The sequence below is a fragment of the Dipodomys merriami genome, unplaced genomic scaffold, assembly GCF_024711535.1.
Source record: "Dipodomys merriami isolate MVZ:Mamm:240054 unplaced genomic scaffold, mDipMer1.0.p SCAF_19, whole genome shotgun sequence".
Classification (NCBI taxonomy): domain Eukaryota; kingdom Metazoa; phylum Chordata; class Mammalia; order Rodentia; family Heteromyidae; genus Dipodomys; species Dipodomys merriami.
Genome location: NW_027203270.1, coordinates 3,827,176 through 3,842,762, shown reverse-complemented (window position 1 = coordinate 3,842,762; position 15,587 = coordinate 3,827,176). Strand labels below are relative to the sequence as shown.

The 15,587-nt window shown below is 53.3% G+C and overlaps 1 protein-coding gene across 4 annotated transcripts in view; it reads left to right on the top strand.

Moving 5' to 3' along the window:
- Positions 1-456: 456 nt before the first annotated feature.
- Positions 457-15,587, top strand: part of Tspoap1 (TSPO associated protein 1) — a 30,523-nt gene continuing 15,392 nt past the window's right edge. For all 4 annotated transcript variants that reach the window (XM_070026998.1, XM_070026997.1, XM_070027000.1 and 1 more), the window contains exons 1-16: positions 457-1,582; positions 2,363-2,470; positions 2,684-2,812; positions 3,336-3,515; positions 4,068-4,238; positions 5,500-5,577; positions 5,667-5,750; positions 5,984-6,073; positions 6,205-6,327; positions 6,604-6,708; positions 9,140-9,190; positions 9,570-9,590; positions 9,975-10,179; positions 10,750-10,922; positions 13,634-13,749; positions 14,003-14,112. In XM_070026998.1, the coding sequence (XP_069883099.1) occupies positions 1,328-1,582; positions 2,363-2,470; positions 2,684-2,812; positions 3,336-3,515; positions 4,068-4,238; positions 5,500-5,577; positions 5,667-5,750; positions 5,984-6,073; positions 6,205-6,327; positions 6,604-6,708; positions 9,140-9,190; positions 9,570-9,590; positions 9,975-10,179; positions 10,750-10,922; positions 13,634-13,749; positions 14,003-14,112 (1,999 nt within the window). In that variant the 5' untranslated portion in view covers positions 457-1,327. The remainder of the gene's footprint in view (positions 1,583-2,362; positions 2,471-2,683; positions 2,813-3,335; positions 3,516-4,067; positions 4,239-5,499; positions 5,578-5,666; positions 5,751-5,983; positions 6,074-6,204; positions 6,328-6,603; positions 6,709-9,139; positions 9,191-9,569; positions 9,591-9,974; positions 10,180-10,749; positions 10,923-13,633; positions 13,750-14,002; positions 14,113-15,587) is intronic.

The following is a 15,587-nucleotide window of genomic DNA, read 5'->3' as shown; positions in this document are numbered from 1 at the left end:
GCCAGCAGGAAGCTGAAGCAATTTTCTCAACTTCTACTTTTGTCTTCTTACTTCTATATTTCTATTTTCATCCTCTTTATTTCTCTTTGTTTCATTTCAAATCCCAGCTTTACTAGTCTTTCCTTCTCTTTCCCTAGCTCTGCCATACCCTCCCCAGCTTCTCCCTCCCCTAGGAAGGGAAGGCTGTCTCCAGCCCCGCTTGCCTCTGTACCCTGAGAGGTGTGAGGGCGTGTGGGGACAGGGGTGAGGAGGCTTTCTGGGGTGCACTAAGCTGGCATCCCTCAAGGAACCTGCTTTCCCTCTGTCCCGACCCTACCAGCCGGTCCAACCCACCAGTCCAGCGCCATCACCATGGAAACCGGCAGCAGACTTCCTATTGGTGGGCGGGAGGGGAGGGGGAAGGGAGGGCTGGCTCTCCTCTGTTCCCCCCGCCCCCCTCCTTCTAAGGCTCAGCCTTCCTCCGTGCCCACCGTGTCATCTCGGGGCTCCGGGACTGTAAGGGACCCCTGCAGTCCCCCTACTAAGACCAGCAAAGGCAGGGACTATGAGGCAAGCAGCCCATCGACCCAGACCTCCTTAGGATCAGCCGGCCTCCCAGCAAGCGACTGAGCTACGGCAGCTGGAGAAGCGGAAGATAAAGGATCGTAGCGGACCATTGGGGAATCACCCCCAGCAGCTCCTGAGGACCCTGGGCAGATGAAAGGCTTATGATGGATGGCCAGACTCCCAGGTGCTAACAAACACACACCAACACCAATACATGCAGCTGCACAACACTGACAGATACAGCCGGCAACAGCATCATACACTGCCACAGCCCTGAGATACAGACACCCCCACACACAGGAACAACTGGTAACTCCAAAACGGGCACAGACAGTGACACACATCACCACCCTCCCCTACACACACAAGTGGGGGCACCTGTCCTCCAAATACACACAAGACAACATTACCAGCTGGACCAGACCCGATCCGGAGACTCACACACATCCCCTCACCCAGACACTGCTGCTGGTAGCCTCTGAACAATCTTTCCACCCCCACAGGGACACCTCATCTATACACACACACACACACACACACACACACATAGCCACGAGCAAACATAGCTCACATACCCCCAGTTCCAGCTCCAGCAGCCCGGAATCCTTCTGCAGCAGCCACCTTCTTTGTGGGTGGGGAAGATTTCAGCCAACCTCGGATGGAGCGTTAGTGAAGCCAAGAGCTCAGAGAAAAGGATCCGGCCTGGCATGACCCTCACCAGTCCCCCTACTTGCCCAGGTGATGTTCCCTGGCCTGGGTCCTGGGCCTCCTTGGCAGTTCCATGGAGCAACTGACAAGCATCCTGCGGCCTGGGGACCCTGCAGCCATGGAGCTATGGGCACTGCCCGCCTGGCAGAGCTGGACTCTGGGTCAGGGGGGTGAACCTGGAGACGTAGCGCCAAGCATTGCTGATACTCCGACAGCTCTACCAGTTAAAGACCTGAGGTCTGAGGAGAGTTCTGAGCCTGAGGGAGCCCAGAGCCCCAGGCTTCTGGGGGGCTCTGACCCTGAAGGAACAGAGTCTGGGCAGCAAGAGGTGAGTTCTGGACACCACGGTCAGAGGCTGGAGGATGAGGAGGTGGGGGCTTTCCCTAAGGTAATGAAGCTGAGGAGGTCTGGGGTTCTGCCAGATAAGATCTCAAACCCCATTGCCACTTCTTCTCTTGGCTTGTCACTGTCTGTCTGTCTCTATGACTGTCTGTCCTTTCCCCATTGCACAGGAAAGTATCTCCATTTTCCCTCCATTTGTCTGTCCTCTGTCTGTCATCCATGGATCACTGTCTGTCTTTGGAGTCTGGAGGATGTTGGGGGTGTGGAGGTGTGTGGTAGAATCAGAAATCCAGAGGGAGTAGGCTCCAGGACGGGGCTCAGTGCTGGGCTGAGACAGGGTGGGCGTGATCAGCCTTTGGTGAAGATGGAGGAAGCAGGACTTTGGGGAAGGGCTGGGGACTCTCAAGCCACAGGGCGTCTGGAAAGGAGATGGAAGCTCTCACTAGCATTGCCCAGGGGGAGAAAAACGGACAGAACAGGTGGAGGAAAAGTGGGGGGCTATCAGGAAGGCTCCAGGCTGTGGTGTGTGTGTGTGTGTGTGTGTGTGTGTGTATGTGTGTGTGTGTGTGTGTGTGCGTGTGTGCAGACTGTCACTGAGGATAGGAAGGATGGGGCTGCCACTTCTTCTTGGCTCCTGTGACCCTTCTGAAGGTGTGGGACATGGAGAAAGCCTTCTCTTCACTATGTCTCCTTAGGCTGTGGAGGGGGAGATGTTTCCACATGGGTTGGGTGGGTCTCTGAGGCACTTGGTTCTTTCCCATGCCAGGCCAAGCTGAACATGGGCTTCAGGGACAGGCCCAATCTGGAGCTGCTGAGGGCCCTGGGGGAGCTACAGCAGCGCTGTGCCATCCTTAAGGAGGAAAACCAGATGCTGGTGAGGCTTGGAGCATGGGGTCCCAGTCCCAACTAGAGCCTCTGTCTCAGTGCCCTCTCCATCCCATGAACATCTCTCCATTCCCAAGACCCCTGCCTAAGAGTTGCCAAAGACCCCATTGTGAGCCCAGGCTCTAGCCCAAGGCCTGGACAGTAGGACTGGGTCTGTGGGGGTGCTCCTTATATGCTCCAATTTTGGCTGACCCCTTGTCAGAGAAAAAGCAGTTTCCCCGAGACGGAGGAGAAGGTGCGGAGGCTGAAGCGGAAGAATGCCGAGCTGGCAGTCATTGCCAAGCGTCTGGAGGAGAGGGCCCGGAAGCTGCAGGAAACCAACCTGAGGGTGGTGAGGACCAGGAGGCTGCTGGGTGGAGGCTTGGGGGGGTCAGGGAAGAAGACAACTAAGGCTGGGACTTAGGGCTAGGTTTGGCAGTCATAGATTCTTAGCGAACTCAGGAAAGGAGAAACCCAGAAGCCTGGGGTAGAAGGCAGGTGTCTGGAGCTACAGGACAGCTCCAGTGCAGAGGTTCTCCCATTAGAAGGGCTGGATGGGGAGGCTCTGGAGGAGGGCAGGAGGGGCAGAATTCTGGATTACCACATGCTCCTGCTGGCTGCAGCCTCCTGCTGAGCTCATCTCAGGGTGTCGAGTGGGGGCAGGGAAAAGACCCATCACAGTGACAGCCATGAATTAGCAGCATCTTTGGGGTCTAAACGAAGAGGAGTGGAGTTAACCCTTGGAGTTCTGCTTGGGGACGTTTGGGGATGGGGTTGAGTGAGGTAGCTGGTCCTCTGAGATCCCAGATTAGGTGCCCAAGAGTGGGAAGTGTGCACCTGAGGGTGACCACTGACCTTACCCTTCCTCTGGCTAGGTGAATGCCCCTTTGCCCCGACCTGGGGCCAGCCTGCAGTTGTGCCAGAAGGCCCTAGCCCGCCAGCGCGCCCGGGACCTCAGTGAGACAGCCAGTGCCCTGCTGGCCAAGGACAAGCAGATTGCCGCCTTGCAGAGGGAGTGCAGGGAGCTGCAGGCCAGGCTCACTTTAGTGGGCAAGGTGCGAGAAGGCTCTGGTCTCTCCTTCCAGCGCAGCCCTACCTAGGGCTGTCTGGCTGTGGCGTGGGCTGTGGACCAGATGTTAATGAGATGCAAATGAAAGGGTAAGGTGGAGGATGCTGGGGAGTAGGTTCCCCTGGCAACGGCCCAGGAGGGGGGGAAGAAGGGAAAAGGAGACTAAACCGAATGGGGGCGGAGCCATGAGTTCTTAGACCTGGACATTTCTGTGCTCCAGGTTTGAGACTGTGAGCCAGTTGGGACTGGCGGGATCAATCTGCACAGACCTCACCATTGGTGTGAAGGAATGTTGACAGGCATTTAGTACAATGTGCGCCACCGTGCCGCACCGGTAGGCAGGTGCCTACTAAATGAGTAGCCGGGAATGTCTGCACTGAGGCATGTGGCTGTGTACACCAGTACCCAGGGCCAAGCATGTAATGCATGAAAGTAATGCCCACCCCTCTCCGCCTCCCATAAAGTGGAGAGTGGGCATGGCTGGGGAAGGGGCAGGCAAAGGTGAGGTCTAAGTCCTCTCCTGGTTGCTCCACCCCAGGAGGGTCCCCAGTGGCTTCACGTGCGGGACTTCGACCGGTTGCTGCGTGAGTCCCAGCGGGAGGTGCTGCGGCTGCAGAGACAAATCGCCCTGCGCAACCAGCAGGAGCCGCCCCCAGGCTCCACGGCCCCAGCCAGAGCAGGGGCTCCGGCCCCGGGAGCCCCGGGAGAGGTGAGCGCAGGCCCAGGTGTGTGGGTCTACGCGCAAGAGGGGTGAGGGTCGACCCGGAGCGGGATCTCCCCCCGGCCCTGCGCTCACAGCCAGACCTTGTGGTGACGCGCGCACTCCCAGGGATCCGGGAGCCCTTAGAACCGGGATCCGGGGGGCCTCCGGTGCTCCTACCTGCACCGCGCGCGCTGCCCGCCCTGGGGATTCTGGGGTTCCACCCTCCGCGAGCCCGAGCCCTAGCCCGGCCGCCCCTACCGCGCCGCCAGTGGTACCGCCCGGCCGCAAATCCCTGGTTGCCCTGGCAGCCGCCCGGGGCCCAGCCCGCGCCGCCTCCTCCCGCCGCCGCCTCCCGCCGCCGCCGCCGCCACCGTAGAACGGGGACGCCCCCTTCAGCACCCGCCTGGCCCGCCAGGCCTGGCCTGGCTACCCGGGGGGGTGGCGGTGAGAGTCCCACCGGGCTCCAGGTACGGGCGATCTTCATTGAGCGCAGGGCTTAAACCATCCCTGAAGGCCAGGGACCCACTCAGGAACCCCTATAATGTAGGGGTCTCCACCATCCTAGGTGGGCAGCGGTTAGACCCACCTCCTTCTGGGTAGACAGGTGAGAGGGCGGCCCTGGTAGTGAGGAAAACCTCCAGACACGGCTTGTGCCCCTCTGGCTGGGCCCCTGGAGGAGGATGCTTCTCCCATCAAGATCTTTCCTTCCTCAAAGTTTGCAGAGATTAATTGGGAGTTGCAATAGGGTGGGCTTTGGGGGTGGGGTGGGATAGATACTGGGAGGTTTGGCAAGATTGCACTACTCTAGGCCAAGCTCAGGTTTGAATGATCTAGAACCGCCCCCCCCCCCCCCCCCCCCGAACATCACATCCCCAGGGGTCCAAACAGCCTCCTAAATCTCTGCCAATGGCTGAAGGACACTGGGGACAGTTATTGAGTGCAGAGCAGGGCAGCTGCTGGAAAGCTAAAAAGGGAATGCTTTGGCCTGGATAAAAGGACCCATCTCCCAGGGCACACGTGGCAGGCTAGATCTCAAAACACTTATGTAGCTGGGGGGGGGGGCAGGGATGTGATCCCTGTATTTACACATCAGCTGGAGATGTTGGGGGGTGTGCCTACACAACACCCCTCTTCTTCCTAGGCCAAAAAAAAAAATCTTACTGTTGACCAGCCATGAGGTGGGAACATCCCAGGGGACAGGGCTAAGGGCAAGCTGCCCGGGGCCCCTGCTCTCAGGTACCAGCCACTTGCCTCTGGACATTTCCAGGCCACGCTTCAGGAGGATGTGGACAGTCCACCCGGGATCCTAGGGGAGCCAGAGAAACAGCAGAAGGTGCAGCAGCTTGTAAGTCGCAGGTGCAGGGCTGGAGGTGACCTGCCATGGGCACCTCTGCTTTCCTTCCCCCATGAGGAGTACTTGTTCTGACCCCACAGGAGTCTGAGCTGAGCAAGAAGCGGAAGAAATGTGAGAGCCTGGAGCAGGAAGCCCGGAAAAAGCAGAGGCGATGTGAAGAGTTGGTGAGCTCTTGAGGATGCCCAGGGATCAGCTCCCCCTTCCCTGAGGCCTTCCAAGTGGTGGGCTCCTGGTGGCCTCTGGAACCCCTTTTCCTTGCGGTTCCATGGTGCTTTCCTTTCCTGGGTGAGGCAGGTTTCCAACAGGGAGAAAGGCCATGTCTTGACTGGCTCTCTGTGTAAGCAGAAGAGGAATATATGGGTGCTGGGCCCCTCCCCAGAGCTTCTGTGCCCCTCAGGAACTGCAGCTAAGAGAAGCCCAGAATGAGAATGCCCGCCTCGTGGAGGAGAACTCCCGGCTCAGTGGGAGCGCCACACAGAAGGAGCAGGTATGGCTCTGTCCTGCTGCTGGAGGAGAACCTGCTCCCGGGCAAGGGCCTACTTTTGGGGTGGAATTTGAAGGGTGTTGTTGCCCCTCCAAGAAGGACAATCTGGCACCCTGCCCATGGCCCTTTACCAGGTGGAGTGGGAGAATGCAGAGCTGAGAGGCCGGCTTCTAGGGTTGACGCAGGAGCGGGACTCAGCCCTTCGGAAGAGCCAGGGCCTGCAGAGCAAGCTGGAGAGCCTGGAGCAGGTGCTGAAGGTAAGGAGACTGTGAAGGTGGCGGGGAAAGTATTGAGCTCTGGCACCAAGGGAAAGTGGGACAGTAGACTATGCCCTAATGTAGGGCACTGGAGTCTGAGGTTCAGTGTTGGCACTGCCAACCTTCGGTGTTCAGCTTCAATGTTCTTTTTAATAGAGGACATCTGGAACTGATGACAGCTGAAACGCTTTCATCTTAACTCTTCTATGGAGATGGTGAAGTGGGATGGAGGGGTGGGGTATCTGGCTTTGACCCAGATCTGGTCTTCTATTTCAGCATATGCGGGAAGTGGCCCAGCGGCGGCAGCAGCTGGAGGTGGAGCATGAGCAGGCCCGGCTCAGCCTGCGGGAGAAGCAGGAGGAGGTCCGGAGGCTGCAGCAGGTGGGTGCAGGTGTGAGGGAAGGTGGTAGGCTGCTGGACCCCAAGTTTGCCCTGCACCTATCTAGCAAACATGTACAGTGTGCAAGCCTTGTACATTGGGGAGACGTGGTTGACCAATCAGCAAAAAAGCCAGTGCAGGAATAAAATGATTTCAGACACCAAAAGGCATAGTCGTAGAGGAGAAGAGGATGGTGTGACAATAAGCTACTGACATGGGGTGAGGGGTCGCTTTAGAGAGGGCCCTCATCTCTCTAAAGGGTAAGGAGGCTGGGCTCCTAGGGGGGCTGAGATCTGAGGATCACAGGATTTGAAGCCAACCCAGGCAGAAAAGGCTCTTATCTCTAACTTTTCAGCCAAAAACTAGAAGTGGAGCTGTGGCTCAAATTGGTGGAGTGCCAGCCTTGAGTAAAAAAGTCAAGGGAGAGCTGGGTGCCCTGTTTAAGCCTTAGTTCCCCCTCTCCCCAACAAACACACACATAAAAGGATGAGGAGCCTCTCTAAGGAGGTGATGATTGAGCTTAATAACTCAGGGATGAGACAAGGCAGTCAGGAGAGCCAGGGGGTAGGACAGGGCAGGTCAGGAAAAGACAATAGCTGTGTAGATGTTCTATGGCAAGGAAAACCAGTGCGGTTAGAACAGAGAACGAGATGGTCAGGGTGGCAGGGTCAGGTCATGAAGGCCATGAGAAAATTGGGTGTTCTGCTTATACAAGTGACAATATAGATGGAAACAAGTGGAGAGCTTTGAACTATAGTTTAGAGGCAGAATTGCAGACTTGACAAGACTCACTATGGGATTGCAGTTCAATCCCTACTTGGTAGCCCCGCTGCGATGAGGTGGAGGAGGGAGGGTGGGGATTTTCACCCCCTAGGTGAAGGAGGAGTCTTGAGTTCTGAGTTTAGTCTTGGCACATGTGGGTTGTATGCTAAACACCTGAGAGGAGATGTCCACAGGCTGTTGGGTACCAGAGCTTGGAGCTATGGGGAAATCGGCCTTGGAGATGCTTGGAATCATCCAGGTATTCAGCTGGATGCCTAGGATAGAGCAGAGTATGAACTGATCCAGCACGATATTCAAGAATACCCTGACAGCCGGGCGCTGGTGGCTCACACCTGTAATCCTAGCTACTCAGGAGGCTGAGATCTGAGGATCTCGGTTCAAAGCCAGCCCGGGCAGGAGAGACCGTGAGACTCCTATCTCCAATAAACCACCAGAAAACCGGAAGTGGCGCTGTAGCTCAAGTGGTAGAGTGCTCGCCTTGAGCTGAAGAGCTGAGGGACAGCGCCCAGGCCCAGAGTTCAAGCCCCATGACCGACAAAAAAAAAAAAAAAAAAAAAAAGAATACCCTGACATTCCAATGGGTAGAAGATGAGGCAGAGGGAAAGAGGCTGAGAAGGAGCATGGGTAGATAGGAGGGCAGCCAGGAGAGTGGATGTTCCTAAAAGAAAGAAGTTGTCTTCTTCTTCTTCTTTCTTCTTCTTCTTCTTCTTCTTCTTCTTCTTCTTCTTCTTCTTCTTCTTCTTCTTCTTCTTCTTCTTCTTCTTCTTCTTCTTCTTCTTCTTCTTCTTCTTCTTCTTCTCTTCCTCTTCTTCTTTTTCTCCTCCTCCTCCTCCTCCTCCTCCTCCTTTTTCCCCTTCTCCTCCCTCCTCGTCGTCGTCGTCGTCGTCGTCGTCGTCCTCCTCCTCCTCCTCCTCCTCCTCCTCCTCCTCCTCCTCCTTTTTCTTCTTCTGTTGTGGGGCTTAAACTCTGGGCCTGGACATTCTCCCTTAGCTCTTCAGCTCAAAGTTAGCACGCTACCACTTGAGCCACAGCACCATTTCCAGTTTTCTGGTAGTTTATTGGAGATAAGAGTCTCAAGGACTTTCCTACCAGGGCTGGCTTTGAACCATGATCCTCAGATCTCAGCTTCCTGAGTAGCTAGGATTACAGGCATGAGCCACTGGTGCCCAGTCCCCATCTCTTCTTAACTTCTCTGCCTCTAGTCTAAGGGATGGTTCAGGGTGGGAATTCAGGAGGGAGAATTCCCCTAGTCCCCCCCCCCCCCACTCCCTTCTCCATTTTTTCCTCTACCCTTCTCTCTCTCTCTCTCTTTTTTTTTGGGGGGGGTCTGGCCGTGGGGCCTGAACTCTGGGCCTGGGCACTGTCCCTCAGCTCTTCAGCTCAAGGCTAGCGCTCTACCACTTGAGCCACAGCGCCACTTCCGGCTTTTTTTCTTTTTGCTTATGTGGTGCTGAAGAATCGAACCCAGGGCCTCAGGCGTGCAAGGCAAGCGCTCTACCACTGAGCCACCTTCCCAGCCCCTACCCTTCTCTTTCTTTCCCCTCTTCCCTCCCTTTGTTCTTCCTACTATCCCTTCCTTCCTTCCGCTTCCCTCTCCTCACTCCATTCCCCACCCTTCCCTTCCAGCATCTTGTTTCTTTCTATCCATAGGCACAGGCAGAAGCCAAGAGGGAACATGAAGGGGCGGTGCAACTGCTGGAGGTAGGTCCCTGGAGGTGGCCACCAGTTTCAATACCTCGGCAGAATAGAACCATAATGGACTGGGGCTGTGTAGAAGTGCATGTGGAGGGGGCAGTATAGTAGAGTTGTTGGCCCTAGGGTCCGGGGTGAGGGGAATCTCTTCATCATTGGCCTGCTTTTCAGGAAAGGGGTAGGGGCTTCTGAGGGTGCTTTCATAGTCTCCCATTGCCACCCACCTAGAGGCTGCCTTCACCCTAACACATCCTTTCATGTAGGAGCTGCTCAGCCAGCCCAGGGTGTCCACTTAGTCTCCCTCTTTTTCCCCTCTCCCCACCTCTGGGGCATTGACCTACAGGACTAAAGGTCTAACTTCTCCTCTGTGCTTTCCTTCCTGCCGCAGTCTACCTTGGATTCGATGCAGGTATAATCACTTTACCCTGCCTCCCTCCCCCCACCCGTGTCCCCTCCACTCTGTGAGAGGTCCCTTTGGTTAAGGGCCCAAGGCCATCCCAATTCCTATGTCCCACAGAAGGGGGTCAATGATCACAGACCTGAAACTCCCATAGATGGGTAGGTTCCCACAGGACGCATGCTCTCACAGCTGCTTGCTGACCCTGGAAAACATGGGGCCTTTCCCTCTATAGTCTCTGGGACTACCTAAAAAGTGTCCCAAAGCAGCAGTGCTACTGGCCCAAGGCTGGCTGGCAGACGGGATGAATGCAATCTGAAGTTCAATATGGGGTTGTGTGGAGATGGCTTGCTACTGGGCAGCTTTGCCAGTGGTTCATGGTAGGTCTTGTCCCAGGCCAGGGTTCGAGAGCTTGAGGGACAGTGCCGTAGCCAAACTGAGCGATTCAGCCTCCTGGCACAAGAGCTCCAGGCCTTCCGTCTTCATCCAGGCCCCCTGGATCTACTCACTTCTGCCCTGGGCTGCAGTGCCCTTGGGGACCACCCACCACCCTCCTGCTGCTGCTCTACCCCCCAGCCTTGCCGGGGGTCCGGCCCCAAAGGTAATGTGGACCCTAATAACAGTGGATTGAAATTCCAGGCCTGGGGTTTTGGAAATAGGGATCCAACAAGGCCCCAGCAACTCATGCTAAGATACATAGGGAGTTAAAGCCATACATAGCTAGAGCCAGATGGATGGGAAAGACAAATCTCTTGGGATTGGCAGTCCCAGAATCTGGCCACAGCCACTCAGGCCACCGTCCTTCTCCCTCTAACTCGTAATCATAGCTACGAGTTGGACACTGGGAATCAGTAGCAGCCCATAAGGCTTTAGGACGAGTTAGGACTTGGGGTCTGGCAGGTTTGCTGGTCCCAGCTCTACCCATCTAAGAGCCAAAGTGAATTTGATCATGTTGCTTCACCACCAATCTGGACCTTAGTTTCCTAAGCCACAACCAAGAATAATTCAATGCATTTCATCAAGCTGTTCTTAGGACCACGTTAAAGACATATAAATTGTAAGGAATCCCACTAACAAGGGTCTGATGCCCATATCCAGGAGGCTCTGTCCTTATCTTCCTGGTCCCTCTTCAGGCCACAGATCCCAAGCCCATGTGCCATCTTCTCTTTAGACCTTGACCTTCCGCCGGGCTCCCTGGGGCGCTGCACTCCAAAGTCTTCCGAGCCTGCCCCTGCCACCCTTACTGGAGTCCCTCGAAGGACAGCTAAGAAGGCTGAGTCTCTCTCTAACTCCTCTCACTCTGAATCCATCCATAACAGTCCCAAGTCATGCCCTACACCAGAGGTCAGTGCTGGGGGACTGGTGTTGGCTTGGGAAAAAGGGAGAGGTTAGCCTGACCTCTTCTGGGGTCCCCAAGAGTGGGGGATTATCTATAGAAGGCCTATGGACTCCTCTCGTGGCAGGGAGCTCAGCTGGAGCTTGCCCCCTTCTTGGGTCTTGCCTGTCAGTTTCATCTTGGGGTCACCCTACCCTGTCTCTTAGGGGTCCAAGGAGGCCCTAGAGACCTGGGCTCGGGGCGATACTTTGCTTCCAGGATTCTCCTAATGAGACTTTGTAAGAGCATGTGTAGTAGAAGCCGTTGGTTGTATAAAAAAAAGATCACAATGGGGCTGGGAAGGTGGCTCAGTGGTAGAGCGCTTGCCTTGCATGCAAGAGGCCCTGGGTTCGATTCCTTAGCACCACATAAGCAAAAAGAAAAAAGCCGGAAGTGGCGCTGTCACTCAAGTGATAGAGTGCTAGCCTTGAACTGAAGAGCTGAGGGACAGCGCCCAGGCCCAGAGTTCAGGCCCCATGACCGGACCAAAAAAAAAAAAATCACAGATTCTCTGGGGTTCAAATCCTAGCCTTGTCTTAAGTTACGCACCTATCATTTCTGGGCTTCTTCTGGGTTTTCTTTCTTTCTTTCTTTCTTTCTTTCTTTCTTTCTTTCTTTCTTTCTTTCTTTCTTTCTTTCTTTCTTCCTTCCTTCCTTCCTTCCTCCCCCCCTCATTCTTTCTTTTTTATTTATTTTATTTTATTGTGAAAATACTGTACAGAGGGGTTACAATTACATGGACAAGATAATGAGTACATTTCTTTTTTTTGGGGGGGGGGTCCGGTCATGGGGCCTGAACTCTGGGCCTGGGCACTGTCCCTCAGCTCTTCAGCTCAAAGCTAGTGCTCTACCACTTGAGTCACAGCGCCACTTCCGGTTTTTTTCTTTTTTGCTTATGGTGCTGAGGAATCGAACCCAGGGCCTCGAGCATGCAAGGCAAGCGCTCTACCCCACCTTCCCAGCCCCTAATGAGTACATTTCTTATCAAGCATTGTAGCCTCCTCCTTCCTTCCTTCCTTCCTGTCTGTCTTTCTTTCTTTCTTTCTTTCTTTCAACTTCCTTCCTTCCTTCCTTCCTTCTTCCCCCCCCTCTCTGACTCACTTCTTCCTTCCTTCCTTCCTTTTCTTTCTTTCTTTCTTTCTTCCTTCCTTTTCTTTCTTTCTTTCTTTCTTTCTTTCTTTCTTTCTTTCTTTCTTTCTTTCTTTCTTTCTTTCTTTCTTTCTTTCTTTCTTTCTTTCTTTCTTTCTTTCTTTCTTTCTTTCTTTCTTTCTTTCTTTTTCTTTCTGCTGGTCCTGGAGCTTGAACTCAGGGCCTGGGCACTGTCCTTGAGCCTCTCTGTGCTCAATGCTAGCGCTCTTACCACTTGAGCTACAGTACCACTTCTAGCTTTTTCTGTTTATATGTGGTGCTGAGGAATCAAACCCAGGGCTTCATGCATGCTAGGCAAGCACTCTACCACTAAGCCACATTCCCAGCCCCTGGGCTTCAGTTTTCTTACCTGGCTATTGGGAATAATAAAACCTGCCTATTAAGGTTGTGAGGATAGCATTAAAATGTACATGCCTGGCTCAGTAGATGCTCTTACACATAGCAGCTGTTGTTATCCCTAAGTTCTCGAGCATCTCTCACAACATATAATTTCGTTCCTCTTTCTAGCTAGGAATCACAGGGTTTCAAAAAGTAGTGGAACCCAGACTTAGCCTCTGCTGCCCCCTTGTGGGATAGACAGATGGTGCCACTTTATTTTAATTTTGTCCATCCCGGGGCTTGAACTCAGGGCCTGGGCACTGTCTCTGAGCTTTTTTTTTTTTTTTTTTTTTTTTTTTTTTTTTTTGCTAAAAGCTAGCGCTCTACTACTTTGAGCCACAACTCTATTTCCAGTCTTCTGGTGGTTAATTAGAGATAAGAATTTCATGGACTTTCTTGCCTGGGCTGGCTTCTAACCACAACCCTCAGATCTCCAGCCTCTTGAGTAACTAGGATTACAGGTGTGAGCCCCAGCACCTGGCTGGTGGTGGTACCATGTTGAATGTCATCCTGGAGGGACTATCCACTGGGAGATCCTTTTTCCCAGGGGATAGGAAGTTCTTACTTCCAGGACTGAACCACAGAGTCACTGTGGCCATGCGGGAGGCAGACTCTTCTCCAGCCCTTTCTGTTTCCTCGCTTCCATCTCTTTATAACCAGGTGTTTTGTGGAGTTTTTAGCTTAAGAGACAAACGAACATTAACATTGGCTCCCTATACCAGCAGGACCTGGTCTTTCAGGAGGGGGCAATGACTTTTATTTACTGAGCTGGAGAGGAGGACAAGACTACCCAGAACCCCTGGCCAGGGTATGTGGGTGGTGGTAGCATCTGCTGGGATCAGATTATGGCTTAGAAAACCAGGGCCTTATGGGCTGGGAAGGTGGCTCAATGGTAGAGTACTTACCTTGCATGTATGAGGCCCTGGGTTCAATTCCTCAGCACCACATTAGCAAAAAAAAAAAGCCAGAAGTGATGCTATGGCTCAAGTGGTAGAGAAAGAAAGAAAGAAAGAAAGAAAGAAAGAAAGAAAGAAAGAAAGAAAGAAAGAAAGAAAGAAAGAAAGAAAAAGTGTGCTCATTTTCCTTTCTCAAAGCCATGGGTCCTCTTCTGGCTCATCCAAGGCCCTGGAGAGGAACTTTCTGTCTGTTCTAGGTGGACACAGCCAGTGAGGTGGAGGAGCTGGAGGTAGATAGTGTCTCCCTGGTTCCAGCAGCACCCGAGGGCAACCCGGGAGGATCCAGGATCCAGGTGTTCTTAGCACGCTATAGGTGGGTCCCTCACCTTCTCTCCCTCTCCCAGCATTGGGGATGTATGGGAGGAGGGGAGACCTCTGGAGGTATCAGGGGTTGCTACCAGAATTCTAGGCGGACAAATTCTCATAACCTAGTTGAGCCAAGGTGAATGCACTACTTGGCCAACTTGGAAACCAAGTCTTCATAAAGGCTTGGTGAAGGGAGAGGAAAGATGGGGAAAGAAACACAATGTAGGTTGCTGTCCTTCTCCTCTGTACTCCGCAAACAGCTATAACCCCTTTGAGGGCCCCAATGAGAATCCGGAGGCAGAGCTTCCATTGACAGCTGGCGAATACATCTACGTCTATGGCAACATGGATGAAGATGGCTTTTTTGAAGGTAAGACACTGTTAGGGATCATTCTGTCCATCCCTCTGACTTTGTTCATAATTTTTTTTAAATCCATTTATTCCTACTCAGCAGCATCCTCAGCCCACTGTAACTTTTTTTGTTTTGTTTTTGTTTTTGGTATTGCTTCTGGGGCTTGAACTCAGGGCTCTTGGCTTTTTTGCTCAAGGCTGGCACTTGACCACTTGAACTTGAGTCATAGCTCCACTTCTGTGGGTTTTTGTTGTTGTTCGTTTGTTTTGGTGGTGGTTAATTGAAGATAAAGAATTTCATAGGCTTTCCTGCCCAAGTTGGCTTCAAACTGTGATCTTCAGCTCTCAACCTCCTAAGTAGCTAGGATTATAGGCATGAGCCACTGGTGCCTGGCAGTTTTTTTTTATTTTTATTTTTGGTGTCTGTACTGGGGCTTGAACTCAGGGTCAGCGTGTTCTTACTTTCTACCACAAAAATTCTGGACTCAGCTAAGAGGCATACTAAATCATGGAAGCCAGTGGGGAATAAGAAAGAAAGAGGCCTAGCACGCCAGGCTAGGGCATACCATAGTTTAGGTAGTGGATGGAGAATCACAGGGGATTTTGGCTAGATCAGGGAGCAAGGCAGCACTGGTGATGCTTGAGGTCAAGCATGTGACCCAGTTTTTTTTTTTTTTTTGTCGGTCATGGGGCTTGAACTCTGGGCCTGGGCGCTGTCCCTCAGCTCTTCAGCTCAAGGCGAGCGCTCTACTACTTGAGCTACAGCACCACTTCCGGTTTTCTGGTGGTTTATTGGAGATAGGAGTCTCACGGTCTCTCCTGCCCGGGCTGGCTTTGAACCGCGATCCTCAGATCTCAGCCTCCTGAGTAGCTAGGATTACAGGCGTGAGCCACCAGCGCCCGGCTATGTGACCCAGTTTTGATGCTGTACTTCAGTCAGATCTGAAGAGGGAGGATCGGGTCTCAGAAGAAGACATAAGCAGGCATTGTGGCCCAGGTTCAGTCTGAGCTTCAGGGGGGTTCCTTGTCCAGCTTTTGTAGGTAACGGCTTCATTTATATCTGGTCCTTGCTGCACTGTTCTCAGTGGCATGAGCTTTGAGGGCCTGGCTGTGGTTCAGGCTCAGCTCTGGCTTTGTAGGCTACAGATTCATGTCTGGTGGGGCCTCCTACCTTTCATCCCATGCCTACAGTGCTACTGTTTCTATTAACTGCCTGGGATTACCCTACAAATGACCACCAACTGGGTGGCTTAAAATAGCAAGCATTTTATTCACTCACTGACCTCTTCTGGATGCCAGAAGTCAGAAACCAAGGTGTTGGCAGGGCTGCTTTCCTTGTGGGGGAAGTTTGAGGAGAGATTGCATTCACTCCTTGTTTATTTCAGCTTTGGATGCCTCCAGGTGTTCCTTGGCTTGTGGCCACATCACTCTAATCTCTACATCTGTTGCCGTGGCCGTATTGCTTCCTCTTCTCTGAATGTTTCTTGTTTTTTT